Source organism: Mandrillus leucophaeus, unplaced genomic scaffold, assembly GCF_000951045.1.
Source record: "Mandrillus leucophaeus isolate KB7577 unplaced genomic scaffold, Mleu.le_1.0 Scaffold84, whole genome shotgun sequence".
Taxonomy (NCBI): domain Eukaryota; kingdom Metazoa; phylum Chordata; class Mammalia; order Primates; family Cercopithecidae; genus Mandrillus; species Mandrillus leucophaeus.
This window is the reverse complement of record NW_012109141.1, coordinates 1,210,726-1,230,573: the sequence shown is the minus strand read 5'-3', so window position 1 is coordinate 1,230,573 and position 19,848 is coordinate 1,210,726. Positions and strand designations below refer to the sequence as shown.

At 38.4% G+C, this 19,848-nt stretch overlaps 1 protein-coding gene across 4 annotated transcripts in view; it reads left to right on the top strand.

Moving 5' to 3' along the window:
- CTNNA2 (catenin (cadherin-associated protein), alpha 2) overlaps positions 1–19,848 on the top strand; it is a 1,228,212-nt gene that overhangs the window by 143,007 nt on the left and 1,065,357 nt on the right. For all 4 annotated transcript variants that reach the window (XM_011968327.1, XM_011968326.1, XM_011968328.1 and 1 more), the window contains exon 2: positions 16,725–16,831. In XM_011968327.1, the coding sequence (XP_011823717.1) occupies positions 16,730–16,831 (102 nt within the window). In that variant the 5' untranslated portion in view covers positions 16,725–16,729. The remainder of the gene's footprint in view (positions 1–16,724; positions 16,832–19,848) is intronic.

Sequence of the window (19,848 nt, the reverse complement as noted above, 5' to 3'; positions counted from 1 at the left end):
TAGATGGTATTTGAGTCCATTTGTTTCCCTCTGTTTCCCAAGTAGTCCAAGGGAACATTTCATTCCACCTATCTTTGGTCAGAGGAGAGGGAGGAGTGTAGACCAACATTCTACCCACTGATGACAGGCCATCCGTCTCTATTGTTGAAGAACCATCACAGAGCCTATGCTCACCTTCTGCGAGGTCAGTAAAACCAGTATATGAAAGAGTGTTTGAACCTGCTTAACAAACATCACTTAGCAGTCCTTAAGGAACCTCTCAAATAAACCCCAGCTAATTATACATAGTTAGTATAGAATCTGGTTTATATTATAAGAGTTGAAAATAATTTGCTGAAAAGCATTTTCACTGAAATGATATAATCATTTTAGTGCTAAAGGGAATGCAGAAGACCGATGGATTCTTTTAAGCTCATAAAGTTGCTGCCCTACAGTTTCAGATGGAGCAGGTAATTTGTCAAGAGAATAATTTTGGTGGCTGGGAGATACAGATATAACTAGAAGCTGGTTTTCCCACTTTGTTTTGCTGTGTTCCCTGAATTACATCATGGTATTCCTGCAGCAAAATGCCTGCAAGAGACCTTATGCTTATCAGTAGGGATGGCTCTGACTCAGGTTCTGATTTTTTTCCTGGAGCTATTCTTGAATGTTGAGCTCTTTCAGCTGTCAGTACTGGGGTTGAACAGATACCTTTAGATGCAGCTGTATTTATTGTAGTGATTTTGGAGAATGATACTGTACTATTTTGTGGATAGGTTTGTTCAGAAGACCTCATTTTGCATCTCCCTCATATAGTTCATTCAGTTTGGAAGGGGCTGCTCCCTTAATGCCCATCATTTACTTATGTGTTTATTCAAACATATCAAATTCACTGTTCCATCCTCAAGGATCTAAGTATTCTAGTGTGAAAGAGAATGAGCCGAATGATTAAAATAGAGTGAGATTTATGGCACAATTGAGGGAAACATTGTGTCCTATAAGATCGAGGGTGACATTGAAAAGGTCAAGAAGTGACGCCTGAGTTGAGTCTCAAAGCATAACCAAAGTGAGTCAAGTAAGGAAAACAGGGATGAAGCAGGCCTATGGAAGGAATGACACAAGAAAAGTCTTAGAGGAATGGGAGAATATGGGATGTTTGGAGAACAGCTGGCAGTTCACTAGGTCTAGAGTTCACAAAGACTTAAGATGCACAATTGGCAAATACTGAGTAATGGGACTGTACTGGGGTACAGTTAATATATTTAGAACTTTATTCTTCGGCAGTGGGAGTCATCAGAGGCTGTTCAATGGGATAGTGACATGATGTCATTCCTATTTGCGAAAACCATTATGGCTGTGGGATAAAGAAGGGATTAGAGGAAGTAAGACTGAAGGCAACATGACCAGTCAAGAGGCTGTTTCAATAATCTAATAAAGAAATGCCAAGAGCCTTGATTAAGGCAGCAGTGGTGGAGAGAGAAAGAAGAGATGGTTGTGAATCAGGTGCTGACAGAATTTATTAGACTTGAACTTTTTATTGTAGGAGGTAAGAGAAAAGAAAGGAATTCGAGACCATCCTGACTAACACGGTGAAACCCCGTCTCTACTAAAAAATACAAAAAATTTAGCCGGGCTTGGTGGCAGGCGCCTGTAGTCCCAGCTACTTGGGAGGCTGAGGCAGGGGAGTGGCATGAACCCGGGAGGCAGAGCTTGCAGTGAGCCAAGATCGCGCCACTGCACTCCAGCTTGGGTGACAGAGCTAGAATCCCTCACGGAAAAATAAATAAAAATAAAAAATAAATGACTACTGCATTTCTGGCAGGGCTTGATACATGATAGTTCTTGATAATTCTTCTTCCTCTTCTTTTTTATTTTTTGAGATGGAGTTTCACTCTTGTCACCCAGGCTGGAGTGTAGTGGCACGATCTCGGCTCACTGCAACCTCCACCTCCCAGGTTCAAGCAATTTTCCTGCCTCACCCTCCCAAGTAGCTGGATTACAGGCGCCCGCCACCATGCCCAGCTAATTTTTGTATTTTTAATAGAGACGGGGTTTCAACGTGTTGGCCAAGGTGGTTGGTCTGAAGCTCCTGACTTCAGGTGATCCGCCTGCCTTGGCCTCCCCAGGTGCTGGGATTACAGGCGTGAGCCACCATACCGGGCCGATATATAATAGTACTATTCATTGACATATGACCACAGGAGTTGGACCAATGTTGTGGAAAGATGAGTTCACTTTTAAGCCTGTTCATTTTGAAGTGCTTGGAAACCTAGTAACGCGTTGTATATAGGAGGCTGGAACCCAGGAAGGAGCACTGAGCTAAAGAAATCGATGTGGGAGTTTTCAGCATAAAGTAAGACACTGACATGAATGAGACCACACAGGCACTAGAGCAGAGAGAGATGAGACACAGTGATGGAGTTCAAAGCAGAAACATGAAGGGCATGGGTCTAGAAGAAGAGGGTACAAAGAGGACTAAGAATAAGATGTTAAGAGGGCACAGGAAGACCACGAGAGTGTGGTATTCTTGAAACAAAAGAAACAACAACATTGTCAAATATTTCTATGTTATCAAATAAGATAAGATTTTAAAAGAGGACCCTGGGTGTTTTGAGATGATATACTTATTGATTTTTATTTAGATAAGGAATGTGTGATCATTATGTAACTAGAATATATATATCAATGTGTAAGGTGAAAAATATATATAATTTTGAATAATTTTGAATAATTTAAGAACAACCCTAAATCCCACCGCCCAGCATAACTACTGTTAAAATTTTGATGTGTATTTTTCCAGACTTCTTCTATATGCAAATATATTCTCTATATCCAGATATATGTCTATATATAACAAAATGAGTTCATACTATAAAAATATTGGATGCTGCATAAATTTCCTTGTCATTCTTCCCCGAGACCATGATAATCTTCCCCACACCTTTCTAATTTTAGTATATAAGCTGGGAAATCACATGATGTCCATTGAATTAAGTAACTAGAAGATCATTTGTAATTTTGCAAGGCTAATTTCAGTGGAATGGCGAGGGCAGAAACCAGATTGTTGTGGGATGGGGAATGAGTAGGTAGTGAGGAAGTGGAACAGGCATTATAGACTACACTTTCAAGAAGCTAGGCCATGAAGGAGAAGGGAAGTATTGAATGTCAAGTGAGGAGTAGGATGGTGAAGGATATATATATTTTTTATTTTGTATTTTACTTTTTTAATTGGACAATACTTTCCACTGCCTGGAAAGAGCCAGAAAAGGGGTGAAATTGAGGATACAGAAGAGAGAGTACAATTGGTGGAATGAGGCCTTAGTCAGGAGGCAGGAAGGGATGGGATGCCGGAAAGAAGAACCAAGCCCCATCTTCTAATAAGACAATTGGGAAGGAGATAAGGGTAGAAACAGATAGTTTCATACATTTGTAGATGTGTCACCTGAGGTGATTCTGGTCACCTTAGAATGACTATGGCTGATGCCCACAGGTATTGAGCTATTTGATGCTTTTTTGACCTTGCAGGAAACAAATACCGTCCATATTGGATTAGATCCATTATGTGTTCACTTTTATCTTCAGAGTGGTAACAAGAGATGCATGTTACAAAGGTCTAGTCTTCTCTGACAAACTGAAAGGTCAAAAATGGTCCCTAAACACTCAGTTACCTTAGACAATACATTAAGGATTTATTATCCTCATATTTCTGTGAAGTTTCTTGAAGCTGTGTATTTTCTTAGCCTGTTCTGCCCCACAAGACTTACCACCCGTGAAATAACATATTGAACACATTTCAGGAAGTTGAATTGTATCTTGGAAAAAATCAGATTTGGAGAAAACTTTGGTTGAATTCCATTAACCTTGGAAAAGCAAGCTTTAGTTCTCTTATGGGTAAAATTGGGATACCATCAGTATTGACCTGACAGCAGTGTGAAGATTGCGTAAGGTAACGTAGGTCAAGTGCCTGAACAGTAACTGCTTAGACAGCGCGCTCAGCATGTGTTAGTGCCTTCCTCCATGACTGTCTTATACACATGTTCTCACTCTTAGTGATTGATCAAGGACTCCCATTCACTCCAGCATACTAGGACTTGATGATAGCAACATGAAACTATTGATAATTATAATAAACTTTGGCCAGTGACCTGTAGTGTTCAGTGAAATCGATGTTGTGAAATGTAAATATCATGAAATTAATGGAAAGGATTATACTATCTTGAGATGTACAAAATTAACAGGGCCTCATTTGCATTTCCTAAAGCCATGGTAGATTCATTTTTTTATATTTACAAAGGCATATTACCTGAGGTAGTTTTTGGCTCATAAATACAAAATTAAATCCCACAGATGACCAGAAGGAAGGCTAGGTTATTGTTTCTCTTTTTTACATATGATTTTCTGTATCGAAAGCTTAATAAGATGATTTACTAAGGAATGTATATACTGAACACAACTTGTGCTGAAATATCAATCCTCACTGTGAAAGACTTCTAAGCAAATATAATTGCTGTAACGTGTTATGACCTTTCGAGATTCATAATTCAATTGAAAGGGGCAAGGCTTACACAATGCAGGAGAATTATTTCCCATTTACTGTAGCTGCCACTGGACGCAAAGCAGTACCTGTTTACTTTAGATCTAGTGAATCAGCCAGTCTATGACATAGGAAACTGCATGAGGCAGGTCTATTAGGCTTAAATAATTTCCCTATGAGTTTCTGCTACTTAATTCCTTTTTAACTCACCAGTACATGTGTGGATTTAACTTTGACTTTTAAAATAAAACATAATAATTCACTAGAGCTTGCTTTGAAAATTCAAGTCCTTAGGTACTAATTAAGTGTTTTTATAACCACTTAACTGTTGAAAATAGCTCTTAAATATCTGCATTTCTTTCTTTATATCATGATTACTTTGTCTTCTTGACTCTCCATCCTAGAGTTACTTGAATGCCTTTTCATAGTCTTGGTTAATTTGTTTCCTGCATTTTTTCTGGCAGCAATTCAAAAGATCATCGATTATTTCCCCTTTACTGTGTTGCACAAACTACTTAACATGGCTCCATCAAGACACTCAAAATTTGGAGCTGCCATTGGTTACCTCTCTACTGCCTGATCTAAATGCCAAGTTGAAATGAACTGATTTAATGATCCCAGAGATGCCCATCCCCGGCAGAGCTCACTCTCTGAGTGCTCCCCTCTTGGTGAATGGGCACTGCTTTTACAATCTGATGAGTCAGAACAAAGCTCATCTCTCTAATCAATATTAAGCATGTCTAATTCACTTTAATGTTTTCCACATCACCTAACTGGAGCTTGCACACAGTGGGTAGTTAGTATATGGGCATTGAATGAATGATGGATGGATAACTGAATGAAGGAAGAGACAGAAAACTTTTATTTAATAATGCATTATGGGATTGCACTTTTCTGCTAGAATATCAGAGGCTTTCACAGAGATAATTGAGAAGCATTAGACTCTTGCATTAAAAGTAAAATTTATTTATATAAATTATTTAAAGACACTAAATTTGAGTTTCTAATGCATTTTGGACATAAGTCCTCATTAAAAGCTTTTTTTTTTTCTTTTAAAATTTGTTGTCTAACTTTTAAGTAAAGATATCTTAATATGAAAATTACTTAAAAAATTAACTTTTGTACGACTTGGTTATAATTTGAGGATTTTCAAGGTTTTCAATGCCTTGTGGAATGGGATTCAAATTATATTGTGGTAACTATTGTAGGAAATTTGGGTTGGGATCAAAAGGATTAGTTTTAGTATAACTCAAATGACTCTAGTAACAAAATAAATGCTACATTTTAAAAAGAGAATATTGAAGGCATTCTGAAGGAGAAAACTTACTTTTTTTTCCAGGTCTGTAGCAACTAAAGTGGTGCATTCAGTAAAAAATCTCTTTTCTGCATCAGAACATTTGCATTATAGTTCAACTATAATTGTGTGTGTGTGTGTGTGTGTGTGTGTGTGTGTGTGTGGAAAGGGAGAGAGAGAGAGAGTGAGAGAGAGAGAGAGAGAAACTTGAACTTGACAAAGAATCAAACTCATGAGTACTCATAGCATTTTGAGTAATGCCCAACACTGCTAATCACTGTGAAAGCAAAGAGTCTCTGTTCCTGAATGCATTAGAGAACACAAAACTTAGGGAAATCGAATAGATAACAACACAGGCAACTTGTATTCGAATCATGTATTATATGGTAGTCATTCTAAATACTAGTGGAATTCAGAGAAAAGAAAAGTCACTAGGGCTTTTGTAAACAGGGAGACTTCGTAAAGAGGTTGGAACCTGAGAGGACCTTGAAGACAAAATGGAATTTGAGTCAATGAGAAGGAAAACTTCCTAGGAGGCATTGTGGGCTACTATACTTTGCCCAAAGTTACTCATGTGGAAATCAGAACTGAATCAAATATCACTAGTCTCAAAGTTACTTTTTCCTGAACAAAAATGGGGCACAATTTAACATGTTAAATAAACTAGTAGCCTCTTCTAATATGTACTATACATTTTTCTGAAATACATAAATAAAAGTAAACCTGAAATATAAATTATGTTCTCTAAATAATACCAAAATGTCATGTGTTTTCAGGGTCTGGGGAAGTACTGAACAAAGAATATGTCTAAAAATATATCTGAAAGATATTTTAAAAGCTGTTATTCTCTAGGAAATAGCCCCACAATTGAAAAGATAAAGAATTGTTAATTGAAAATTACAGATAAATATTTGGATATGTCGTAAGTTCACATTTAATCAACAACATTTATGAAGGGCCTAACTCTCTACTCTATCCTACAGATGAGAGAAAATAAATGAAAAACTGAATTTATGTCATAATGAGTTTATAACCTGGTGGGTTATGTCAAACTAATGTCAATTTCTTAATGAGCCAGTTAAGAAAAATGTTAAGATCTTCTGTTACTGACTGTAAATACAGGGATTATGAAGAAGGTGCAGGTTGAAGATGTCAGTATTTGGATATTGGAGGATGAGAAGGAAGGTGTCCTAGGTAGAAACTTTAGGAAGAGGCATGTACCATGTGTTGTAATGTAACCTGATCAGAGCAGAAGACTTTTGTTAAAGAGATAAGATCCAATAGAGCAGGATCAGAAAATGGAATATCTGCCTGGTTACAAAGAGGAACTGGGGCTTGTTGGAAAAGAGAATTAAGCGGTTGTTTTGGTTTTCATGTTTAGGATAATTAGTTTGGGCTAAATTATACAGTGAGACTAAAGGAAGGCAGTTTGATAGCTATTTTGCTATAATCTAAATATGAAATGAGATTCTGATGAAGATTTGAGATATGCAGTTAATGCATATGAAATTCTAATTTATAGGCAGAAGAACAGAGAATAAATTAATTGCCAAAAAAGCTATGTTCCTATCAAATAATTTAGATACTTTTGGACTATAAAGATAATTCCTCAAGATACGTTACCTGGAATACTAACAGTTCTGATTTTCAGTTGTTGGAATCTACTGTCCAAATATGAATTGTGGTGTTGCTGAAGGATAGTAAGCAAGTTGAAAAATGTTAACCTAAATTAGTTAAGAAATTTCATTTAGACAACTTGAGTCCTTGATGGGACACTGGACACCTTGCATGGCATATAGAGTAAATCCTACTTACCTGGATATCACATAGGTTCACACTCAAGTGGAAAACAACCCATAATTTAGGAGTAGGCTGAGTCTGTGTATGTTTCCAAAATGAATTAAAATGATAAGACTATGAATGCGGTGAAAAGCAAGGAAATGAATTTGACAGATACTAAATTTTATTTTCAATTTCAAATTACTGACTTTCTATTAGCATACTCCAGGAGTGGTGAATTTCTATAAAATTGGCACATAGTATTCAACTTTATGAGTGTGCTATTGTAAGTATAAAAACCCATTTCAGTGAGATATGGACATGGTTATTTCTTTTTAATCAGCAAACTCTAGGCCATATATTATTAGTCTCAACTTACCACCTTGAAGGACTTGAGGCTTTGGAGCTTTCTTCGTTTATATATTTTTGGTAACATTTTGTTTATTTGGGTAGAAGAAAAAGGAGATTCTGAAAAGGATATGCATTTATGCTTTGACATTGATTATTATTAAGTAATATTTTCAAATTATTAGAATGATATTTTTGTTCATCAGCATTTGAGTGTTTTGTTAAAAGGTATAGGTTTACCAAAAATAGAGGTCTTGCAAATATTGTAATATTTGAGGAAAGTGCTGAACTACACTTTAGCAATAGCAGATACCCTCACCCCACCCTGCCTTCACTGCAAATAGCAAAAACTACTTAGACATTGCATATCACTCCAATTTTGAATAAAAGGGGTGACAGATCCTGTAATTACAGCAGCAGCTAGCATCTTGGGTCACTTCTCAGTTCACTGAGCCAGGGCTTTGAATGGTTATTATGTAAAGAATAGTGATGGGTGATATACTACCTCGTTATAGTCAAAGTTAGGGGAAATGAGCTTGAATTGAGCAGAGTTAATGGAGGAGGATAAGATGCAGGGCTTTCCCATAGTTTGGCCACCAGAGCAGGCAATTTTCATACACATGGTAGCACCAGGAAGAGTGACAAATGCCATTCTCCCCCCACCTCCCTTTGGACATGGTATTGTCATGGCAGAGTGTATTCTCTTGGGAGCCAGGATGCCTTTTACTTTCTAGAGATATGTAGATAATAAACAAAAGATTTCTCCTGTTTTTCATTCCTTAACTTCTGCTCCTATCTGTGTTACATACACACAGATACTCTCTTCAGCTCCAGAATAGCTCCTCTTACAATAGAGTATCCACATCCTAGAGGTACTTTTAAAAAAAATAATTAACAGGCCGGGCATGGTGGCTATGCCTGTAATCCCAGCACTTTGAGAGGCCGAAGCGGGCAGATCACGAGGTCAAGAGATCGAGACCATGCTGGCCAACACGGTGAAACTCTGCCTCTACTAAAAATAAAAAAAAAAAATATTAGCTAGGCGTGGTGGTGCACGCCTGTAGTCCCAGCTACTTGGGAGGCTGAGGCAGGAGAATCGCTTGAACTGGGGAGGTGGAGGTTGCAGTGAGCCTAGATCGCATCACTTCACTCCAGCCTGGCGACAGAGCAAGGCTCCATCTCAAAAAAATATCAACAGAAAATTAGAACCACTGTCATAGTTCAGATAACATATAGGGAAGTTGGAAGACTTAGTTTTATGGTCCCCAAATAAAGAGATGTTGTTCTTACTGGTCATCTGGTCTGAGCAGAGATATATCATATCTTCCTGATAACTACTTCCCCACTGGCATGTGTGGTGATGGTTCCTAATTACAACAGTATTTCTTAAAGTATCATTCCTGAACCAGCAGCAGCAGCATCCTCTGGAAACTTGTCACAAATGAAAATTCTCCAACCCACTCCAGACCTAATGAATCAGAAACTCTTGTGGTGGGTCTGAGAAGTTGTGTGTTAGCATGGCCTCTAAGTGATTGTCATGGACACACAAATCTGAGAACTATTTGTATTTGTTTCCTATTGCTGCAGTAAAAAAGTTACTACAAACTTAGTATGTTTAACTTGATAAACATCAAGTAACTTGGTAACTTGATAGGGCTGTGTTCCTTACTGGAGGCGCTGGGGAAGAATTAATTTCTCACCTCATTTAGGTTGGTGACTGAATTCAGTTCCACGTGGTTGTGGAACTGAGACCCCCATTTCTTTGCTGACTTTCAGTCAGAACTCATTCAGCTCCCAGAGGCCACCCATATTCTTTTCCATGCTTTTTATGTGGCCCCTCTAGCAACTAGGTTAAATTTTTCTCAATTCAAATCCCTCTGCCTTTTCCCTTAGCCCTACCCATCCTGCATCCTTTTCTGCTGTATCTCTATCATGTTCTCTTCCACCGATAGCCAGGAGAATGATCTGATTTTTTTTTTTTTTTTTTTTTTTTTTTTTTTTTTTTTGAGATGGAGTTTCGCCCTGTCATCCAGGCTGGAGTGCAATGGCATGATTTTGGCTCACTGCAACCTCTGCCTACTGGGTTCAAACAATTCTCCTGCCTCAGCCTCCCGAGTAGCTGGGGTTACAGGTGGCCACCACCACACCTGGCTAATTTTTTTTGTATCTTTAGTAGGGACGGGGTTTCAATATGTTGGCCAGGCTGGTCTTGAACTCCTGACTCGTGATCCTCCCGCCTCAGTCTCCCAAAGTGCTGGGATTACAGGCGTGAGCCACCGTGCCTGGCCAAAAGATCCGCTTTTTAAGGGCTCACGTGATTACATTGGTTCTACCCAGATACTTCGGGGTAATTTCCCTATTTTAAAGGCTACTGATTGGTAACCTTAATCGCATCTGTAAAATCCCCTTGATCATGTAATATAAGATATTTACAAGCATAACACAAGGGCGCTGAGGTCACTGGGCCAAAATTTTGTCTACTTTGTATTACACCTCACAGGTTCCTTCTCTTGACTTTACCAGGCCCCTGTGTTGCTCACTAGCTGACCCAGCTTTACAGCCAGCATCCTACTCTCACCACGTAAGACCAATGGCAACTTGGGGAAACTGACCTCTAGACCTGCTCTGTCTCACCAGGAAAAGCAGCCACGTTGCCCATGAGCCCCATGCATGTATTAGAACACCTGCTGTTGGTGTCTCCCTCATCTAGTCTAACATTCTTTCTCTCTCTCTCTCTCGCCTCTTCTTCTCTCATTCTCCAGAAATGGCTGGCTCCTCATTTTTAAATTTGTGTCCTTACCTCTATGTTCTCCCATAATTGAGAAGCTCCATGGTGTAACTAAGCCTTGGGATTTTTTCTAGAAGCAGTACACCAGAGTGGTTTTGAGCATAAACTCTGAAGTCAAGAAAATTTAGGTTCAAGTTTTTTTTTTTTTTTTTTTTTTTTTTTTTTTTTAGGTGAGGTTTTACTCTAACACCCAGACTGGAGTGCAATGGCATGATCTCGGCTCACTGCAGCCCCTGCCTCCTGGGCTCAGGCCATCTTCCCACTTCAGCCTCTGGAGTAGGTAGGACTACAGGTGCACGCCACAACGCCCAGCTAATTTTTGTATTGTTTTTTTGTAGAAATGGGGTTTCATCATTGTTGCCCAGACTAGTCTCAAACTTCTGGACTCAAGCAATCTTCCCACCTCAGCCTCCCAAAGAACTGGGATTACAGACATGAGCAATCGCACCCAGCCAAGGTTCAAGTTTTATGACCCTGAGCAACTTTCTTAACTGTTTTATACTGTAGTTCCTTTATTGATAAATGGGAGATAATAGTAAAAGCTCATTAGCCCATATTATTTTACTCATGGAAAAAGCAATTTAATGTACAGGAGACTCGGTACTAATAATACCTGCCAACTACCCTAAATAGGGGAGAAATTTAAAGAAATAAATGCAAAAAAGGCAGAAAAAAAAGCAATACAAGGTTTTCAGACTTGATTCTTGAAATGCTGAGGAAATTTAGAAAATTCACCTTATCTCATCTCTCTCCCTTTCTCAGTACATCTGTTTTTTCAGGCATCTTGTCTTGTGAGATTTTCCAGTGGCATCCCTACCCCAGTTGGTGTCTTGAGGGTTAGGATGATATTCATGTAGACAACATTGCAAAGAAGAAAAACCATAACTTTTGCATGTGTAATTATTCCACCGATTTGCAGAACAAATCTTTTAATAATATAATGCTATCACCATCCTTGTTTTACAAACAATGAAACTGAAGTTTTGGTAATGTAACTGACTCAACATCATACGTGCAGAGGCAGGTGAATTATCTCCACAGCTCTCTGATAATGACAGGCATTATTAGTCATTAACTTCTGAATTTGTATCAACTAAAGCTAGCCTATCACATAATAAAACTTCGTGGAGTTTGATGGCAGTAGTGCTCAGTGTTGGTGAAGAAAAAAAAATCATGAGGAGAATCTGAAGCTGGAGCTTCGTGGAGAGAAAGCAGGTTTGGGTGGTCCCCCCGGCAAATGGAAAGCATCCTGGACTATCGCAATGTGAAAGAACAGTAGAAAGAATGGGGATAACTTAGAAAGGTGAGGCAGAGAATTCCAAAGACATTTTCCAGGAAGGTTTGAAAAGGGGAATTTCTGCAGTGAATGATGCATTGCATTAACATATCTGGCATTTGAAGGCATTCCTTGGGGTATGGGAACTCGACTCCGATTCTGCTTATCAGGACACTGTCCAAGGAAACAAGCCCCTTAACCCTTGGTTGCTTCATAGAGGAGCTCGTTTTACTCTGACTTTTCTTTTCTGTCAGGTTTTGTATTTTCTATTATGAGTGACAAATGGCTGCTAGCATCCTGGCCTGTGCCTCTTTCTTACCACCACAGAAAGAATATGAAATTATCTAAAGTATTACCAGGTGGGCTATATTATTACCTTACATGGACACACAACTTAAAACTTTTCTTTCTGTCTTTTTAATTTTATTTATTTATTTATTTTGGAGAAAAGATCTCATTCTGTTGCTCAGGCTGGAGTGCAGTGGCACAATCATGACTCACTGAAGCCTCAACCTCCCTAGGCTCAGGTGATGCTCCCACCTCAGCCTCCTGAGTAGCTGGGACTACAATATTATGCCACCATGCCCACCTAATTTTTGTATTTTTTGTGGATATTGGGTCTCACTGTGTTGTCCAGGCTGGTCTCAAACTTCTGGGCTAAAGCAATCCACTCACTGCGGCCTCCCAAAGTGCTGAGATTACAGGCATGAGCCACTGTGCCCAGCTAAAACTTTTCATGAAGAAACTCTTCTCAGAAATTAAAATTCTGGGAGCTTTCTCATAGGTTTGTAACACTGTGCTGTATGGAAGAAGACAATCTTGTTGTCTTTTGTTATTTACAATCTTGTTTTTCACTCTTTGACTGTGTCCAGTCTGTATTCTCTCTACCAAAGGTAAGTAAAATATGATTTTTTACTTTGAATTCAAATCAGTGAGAAAAAATTTATTTGCTTTATGTAAATTTCCTTTTGTGGGCAAACAGACTGTATTAATTGCACAGATGGAATTGAGACTATATATCATTTTATCCTCAGAAAGATGAAGGGCTCGTGAGACTGCACACTTGATTTGTTCTCTTGTTTTCTTGTTTGTGTCAATTTGGTTGTTCCACACAAAAGAGTGCAAATCTGGATCTCTATTTTAATGAGTGTTTACCTGTTACTTCAGAGATAAAGAATTGCAAAAAAAAGGAAATTTAAATTTGGGAAAATAATGACAACATAACAATAATAACAAATATTTCCAGAAATGTTAGCATGCTTTCTATCCATTAACTTATTTAATCCTCACAATAAGCCTATAAAATCCTTATTATCCTGATTTTTCATTTGAGGAAACTGGAACTCAGAAAGGGCAGGCAATTGGACAATATCACAGAGTTGATAAATTGCAGGGCTTCAATTTAAACAAAAGTCTATTTGATACCATTGTGTTAACTATTGCTGATTAATAGTTAATGGCAAAATCTCAATGGCATGCAACATACAACAGCAGGCATTTACTTCTTGATCATGTGTTGATGGTTTGGTTGGGAATTGGCTGACTAGGCTTACCTTAGCTGTGCTTGGCTCCAGCTGCAGCTCGGATTCAGGTGTGCTCCATGTGTCTGTCTTTCTTTTTGGACCAGTAGATTATATGTGACTCTTATGGCAGAAGGCAGTAGCACAGAGGAGAAGCCCAACTAAGTAAGCAGATTCCAAATGTCTACTCACATCATATTTCTTAACATCCCTTTAGCCAAAGCCCAATAGCAATGGAATAGGAAAATATTCTCTTCTCATGGAGGTGAGGATGGGGTGGAAATGACTATTTACTGAAAAATCCTCCAATCTACCTCAAACGCCTATGCATTTTCTCTGTCCTTCCTAATTCATAAATATTGAATATACAGGTGGGATGACATTCTCAGTTAGCAGTCACCTTATTGTGTGTGCTCGTCAGAGGGGCCACATACCAAATCATCAATTCCTGTTTTCTGACTACCATTGCCTCCCTTTTTGCTCTAGAGATGCTTGACTCATTTTTGCCTTCTCTGCCCTAATTTGTTCATAATTTAACACTGGAGGCAAAGATCATTAATGAGTGAATCTAGAAGATTATGGCTATGATTACTATCTTGGAATAGAATCTTTTTTTTCTGTTTTCGTGCAATTCCAATTGGCCAAGGCTTTTGTAAGGAAACTGTTCCTACTACAAGGTCTAACACAGACAGCAGAAAGCAATCAAATGTTTTGAAAGTAGCAGGACATAGCAGGACGAGAACACATTTTCTAGAAACAGCAAACTGTAAAGATGATACCAGCTGAAGTATCACAGGCAGGGGAGCTTCTTACCTTGTGCTCAATAGCTGATATGAAGCTAAAATGCCCCTTAGAGGCAACTCAAAGGGAATCTTACATATCAACATCTTGGGTTTAGAGGTGGGGATTTTGCAGTCCCCACCACCACTCCTTTTGTTTGTTGCTAATGTGGTTAGTAAACCAAATAGTGAAAAGATTATGGGGTAGAGACAGAATTCCTGGTTTTAGTCTCAACTGTATCAGAAACAGCATGGCTGGAAAACAGCATTTAAAGTTTCTATGACTTATTTTTCCACTTCAACAAATTAGTACCATGTAACCTTTGCTATTGAATTTTACCTTTGTCACAAGAAATGACTGAAAAGATTGATCCTCAAAGGAATAAATTAATTTGAGTGATTTTTCTGGGAAGTATTATTCTTTTATTTTTAGATTTATAAGGGCTCTGTGACCTTCAGGACTGAAGGCCCTAATTAACTCTTGCTTCTTGGCTCATAGTTGGCTTGAGATCTTTGTTTGAGGAGTATCCCTCACTTCTGCTTGATGCATGCTAGATTCATGTCTCTGTTGTGATTTCCCCAACATTTTTGTGTCATGTTTTAAAAGTTACATAATGGAACAGCTATAATTTTATGTGCCTTCCTTGATCTATCAGCATATGTCTACAAGCATGTTCATGTTATGGAAATTCTCTGTGCAGTCTTACCCAGTACCTGTCACTGTCATGTTACAATGATTTCACGACTGAGTATCCAGCTTTCCTACAGAACTTCCGTGTTCATCATCATTATTATGCCACTTGTGATTCCATCAGAGTTTGAAAAAGGTTCTCAGGGAACTTCTCCAGAAACTTGCAATGGCTGTATCATAAGTACTGGACTAAGATCACGTAGGTAGTTCTGGCTTCAGTAGGGATGAAGGTATCCCAGTGTCTGCAGGAAGCATCTGGCATCTTTATCCTTCTATGGCATGAGAAGGTGTGTTGCCCATCCGCAGAATTCTGTATATGACAGAGCTGCTTTGTGGCAGCTGGTAGTGTGAATGGAAAATGTGTAAAGTGTTTTTAGGTTTTTGGAGGACAGGCAGCATGTCGGTGCCAACTATTGTTGTGATGAAGAAACCCAAATCTAAATCGGTCTGTATGGTTGGATTGCTATGCTCAGTTTATTTAAAACATGGCATTTGGAGAGAGTTAAAATACCAGCACACTGTGTCTTTGCCTCTTCTTTCTTTTTTTTTTTTTTTTAAGCAAATTGGTTGGGTCTATTTGCAAAAGCCTTAGCTGTAGGAGAGCCAGTAAAGAGGCACATTTCTACTAGTGCCTATTGTGATAGGCCTTCTTTGTTGTGTTAATTCTAGTAGAAATAATCATCTATATTGATTTATAAGGATGGAATTGAATGGGGACATTGGTTCAGAATAAAAGAACAGACATGGACATTTTGATTTATGTTGGTATTAAGACAAATGATTCAGATTCAGTTCGTACAATCTAAGGTTGCTTGTCCAGTGGTTAGATGTCAGAATGTATTTAGCAATTTCTTGATGAAAGAAACACACACCTGATAGAATGTATAATTTTTTTTCGGGGGGGATGGTCTAGAACTGTAATTTTTTGCTTGTTATGTGGAGACTGCTATCTGCATGTCAGTGGTTCTTAGGTAAGAGAGGATTGCTTTAGAGTGAAATAAATAACCTTATCAGTCACTGATTTTATGGGACAAGAATGTAAATGTAGTGAGTAATCAGAGAGCATGTAAATAGTAGCAGATAATTTTTAGAACCATTGGCACTTAGTTTGCAAGATGTCTTTCTTATTTAAGGCACTGAAACTCTTGCCCCAAGGAGTACGATATTCTCAGGGGTCAGTTATGATGTGAAGAAAAAAGTAGACTTTTGTTTTAAAGGGGTTCCTACATCTAGTAATCATTGGTGGATTTACTTTGCTTCCTGCTATTCTTTGTTGTTCTCTCCAGACTGACATCGATGCCCCTTCCTCACCTCTCCCATAGTCCTCTCTGTGTTTCTTAATCACAACATATGTCACAGTTGTTCCCGTATTTGGCGGTCTTTAACTTTAAACCTTTAGCCACTTGAGGGCAAGACCAAAATCTTTTGCAGCATGTAGCAGATAGGTATGCATGCTCACTGTTGAGTAAATGAAATATTTCAGTGGCTATTGGGTCCCAGAAGCGGGCCTAAAGTATACTAGTATGCTGAGGAGACCTCAGTTTTTAATCTGATTCCAAAATTGCCACCTCACAGTGTACTGGTCTGGTTTTCCCATCTCTAATTTGACCAGGTTGGATCAGAGAGGCTATCTTCCAGTATGTTCTAAGTTTCAGTAATTTACTTGTTTTGAATTACCAATATTACAATTTATTTCCAAGATCATTATTTCTAACTGATAACATGTGTTCCCACAGGGAGCATGACTTCGGCAACTTCACCTATCATTCTGAAATGGGACCCCAAAAGTTTGGAAATCCGGACACTGACAGTGGAAAGGCTGTTGGAGCCACTTGTTACACAGGTAAGGGATGCTTTGAAACCACTTTGTGTTATGTGTGTTTCTATTGTGATTATATCCTGACTCTTAAAAGAACTTAGACATCCTTAAAAGAGAATAAATCATGCCATAATTCCAATTACTGAATATATATTACTGCCTGAACTATGGGCAATCTCATTGCCCTATAACATTTGAAGTGGCTTTTAAAAACTATTCGTATGATTTTTGAAATTAAGTTGATGAGATAATTGAAGAGGGGTCCTTGGTGAAGGGGGCCCTCATTTATGGTAATGGATTCAAAGTCTAAATAAACCATTCCTTCTGCACTTTCAGATGCTAATGCACCGTTAGGAAAAACTGTGTTGACTATACAACAGCAATCTATATTTATTGAATTACTTTTCTTTCAGTTTACAAAGCAGAATTCATCCTCTTGGAGTGATGAGATGTTCCATTTTTGTGTTGTCACAGTTGTCACATTTCCACAAGATAACTGTCAACAGAAAAATATCATCAGGATTTTTAAGTGTTATAAGTTAATTTTTAGTGTCTTGTTAAGCATACTCTTTGCTATTTTAACTCTGAGATTCCTGGGATGTGAATTTTTTTACCCAAATTATAATAGAGGCATTTGTATTGTCCTGTGGCTAACAAATTCCCATCTACTTAGTGGCTTGAAGCAGCACAAATTTATTATTCTAGAGGTCAAATATCCTAGTCAAGGTATTGGGTGGGTTGCATTCCTTCTGGAACCTCTAGAAGAAAATCCATTTTCTTGCTTTTCCCAGCTTCTAGAAACTATGTCACTTCTTTGACCCCTTTCTCTATATTCAAAGCCAGCAATGTAGCATCTTCAAATTTCTCTTGCACTCTGACCTTTGCTTCTGTCCTTGCATCCTATCTCTGAAAATGGTCTCTCCTACTTCCTTCCTATAAGGACCCTTGTGATTATGTTTGGTCCATCCAAATACTCCAGAAAAATCCTCCCATCTCAAGATCCTTAACCCAATCACATCCAAAAAGGTTCCTATTGCCATTTAAGGTAACATATTTACAGTTTCCGGGGATAAGGATGGAGTTACTTTGAGGACTGTGATTCAATCTGCCATAGTTTGCCCTCTGGCTCCCAAAGATTGAGATCCTTCCTTCACGCAAAACACATTTCACCACATTCTCAGGTCTCCAAAAGTCTCAATCAATCATAGCATCAACTCAAGTTCAAAATGTCATCTAAATTTAATCAGCTTAAAAGTCCCAAATCTCATTATCCAAATTATTTAAATTAGGTATGCCTAAGGATCTGTTTATAATCTGTCCTTGAGCAGAGTTCCTCTCCATCTGTGGAGCTGTGAAACTACAAAACAAATTATATGTTCCCAAAATGCAATGGAGGAACAGGCATAGGATAACAGTTACAGACATTCCTACATAAAAAGGGATAAAGTGGAAGGAAAAAGGAGTTACTAGTCTCAAGAAATGTAGAAACCTACATTTGAAAATTCCATTAGATTTCAAGGCCTGTGAATAATCCTCTGTGGCTTGAATCTGCTCTCTGGGCCTAGTCCAGAATTATTTCTGCATTTTCATGAAGGGTTGCACATATTTTCAACCAGGTATTCTTGTCAGCCATCTCCTACCTGTAGAATTTTGAGTGTCCATCAGCCTTCTTGCATTTCATCCCTTTTCTGCCTATTTCAGTCCAAGCTGATGGTGTTACTACCGTTGTAGGAGTCTCAAGAACATTGTGATTTTCCTGTGTACATCTCTAGGATTCACTCCATTAGAAAAACAGGCTCCTCTACAGATCTTTCTTGGATAATTTCAACTCCATTTTTGGCCTCTGTTGAAGTGGCTGAGGGGATCCGTGAACACATGCCTAATCACTTCAAAGAGCCCTGCTTTCACTCGGACCTTTTAATCCTTATAAGTCTCTAGCAAAATGTTATCCAGACATAAAATTGGCTTTCTCTCCAAGTATGCTTTCTTGAAAACACATCTAATTTTAGCCTTTTGAAGTCTTCATAGGTTAACAATTTTCCCAATCATCAAGTCGTGGTCTCTTTTGACCTAATTGTTATTCCCTTTATTCATCTTTTTCCTCTCACACATCACTATTAACAGCAAGAAGAAACCAGGCCACTCTTTCAACACTTTGCTTAGAAATCTCTTCAGCTAAATATGTAACTTCATCACTTGTAATTCTGACTTCCACATAATTGTAGGAATCAGTCCAGCTGAACTTTCTGCCACTATAAAACAAAGATTCTTTTTTCTCCAATTTCCAATAACATGTTTCTCATTTCCTTCTGAGGCCTCACCAGCATCTCCTTTAATGTCCGCATTTCTACCAACAGTCTATTTATGGCAACTTAGATATTCCCCAAGAAGTTAAAGGTTTTCTCTACCATGCTCCTCTCTTCCTCCTGAGTCTGCACCAGCAGAGCCTTTAACCAAATCTTTATTTTTAATAACAGTCTGTTCAAGGAGATCTATAATTTTTGAATTATGCTTCTCAAAATTCTTCCAGCCTCTTCTCATTACCAATTCCAAAGCCACTGTCTACATGTTTAGGTATTTGTTACTAGCAGTGCCCCACTTCCAAGTACCAACATCTGTGTTAGTTTCCAACTGCTGCTATAACAAATTTTCACAAATGTATTAGCTTAATATAAAACATATTTATTGTGTAGTCCTGGGGGTGAGAAGTTCTAAGACCAGTGTGGCTCTAGGGGAAGCATCTAGTTCCTTGCCTGTTTCAGCGTCTGCAGTCCACCTGCGTTCCTTGTTTGCATCACCTTCTTCCATTTTAGAGCCAGCAGCACAATGCTCCAAATCTCTCTGATTTCAGCTTAAACTGTTATATTTCCTTTGTTGAATCTTGACTCCACTGCTTCTCTCTTATGAAGACCCTTGTTATTACATTGGGCTTATTCATATATTCCAGGATAATCTCTCCATCTTGACATCCTTAATCTAAGCACATCTGCAGAGTCCCTTTTGCCATTTCAGGTAACACATTTGCAAATTCCAGGGATTAG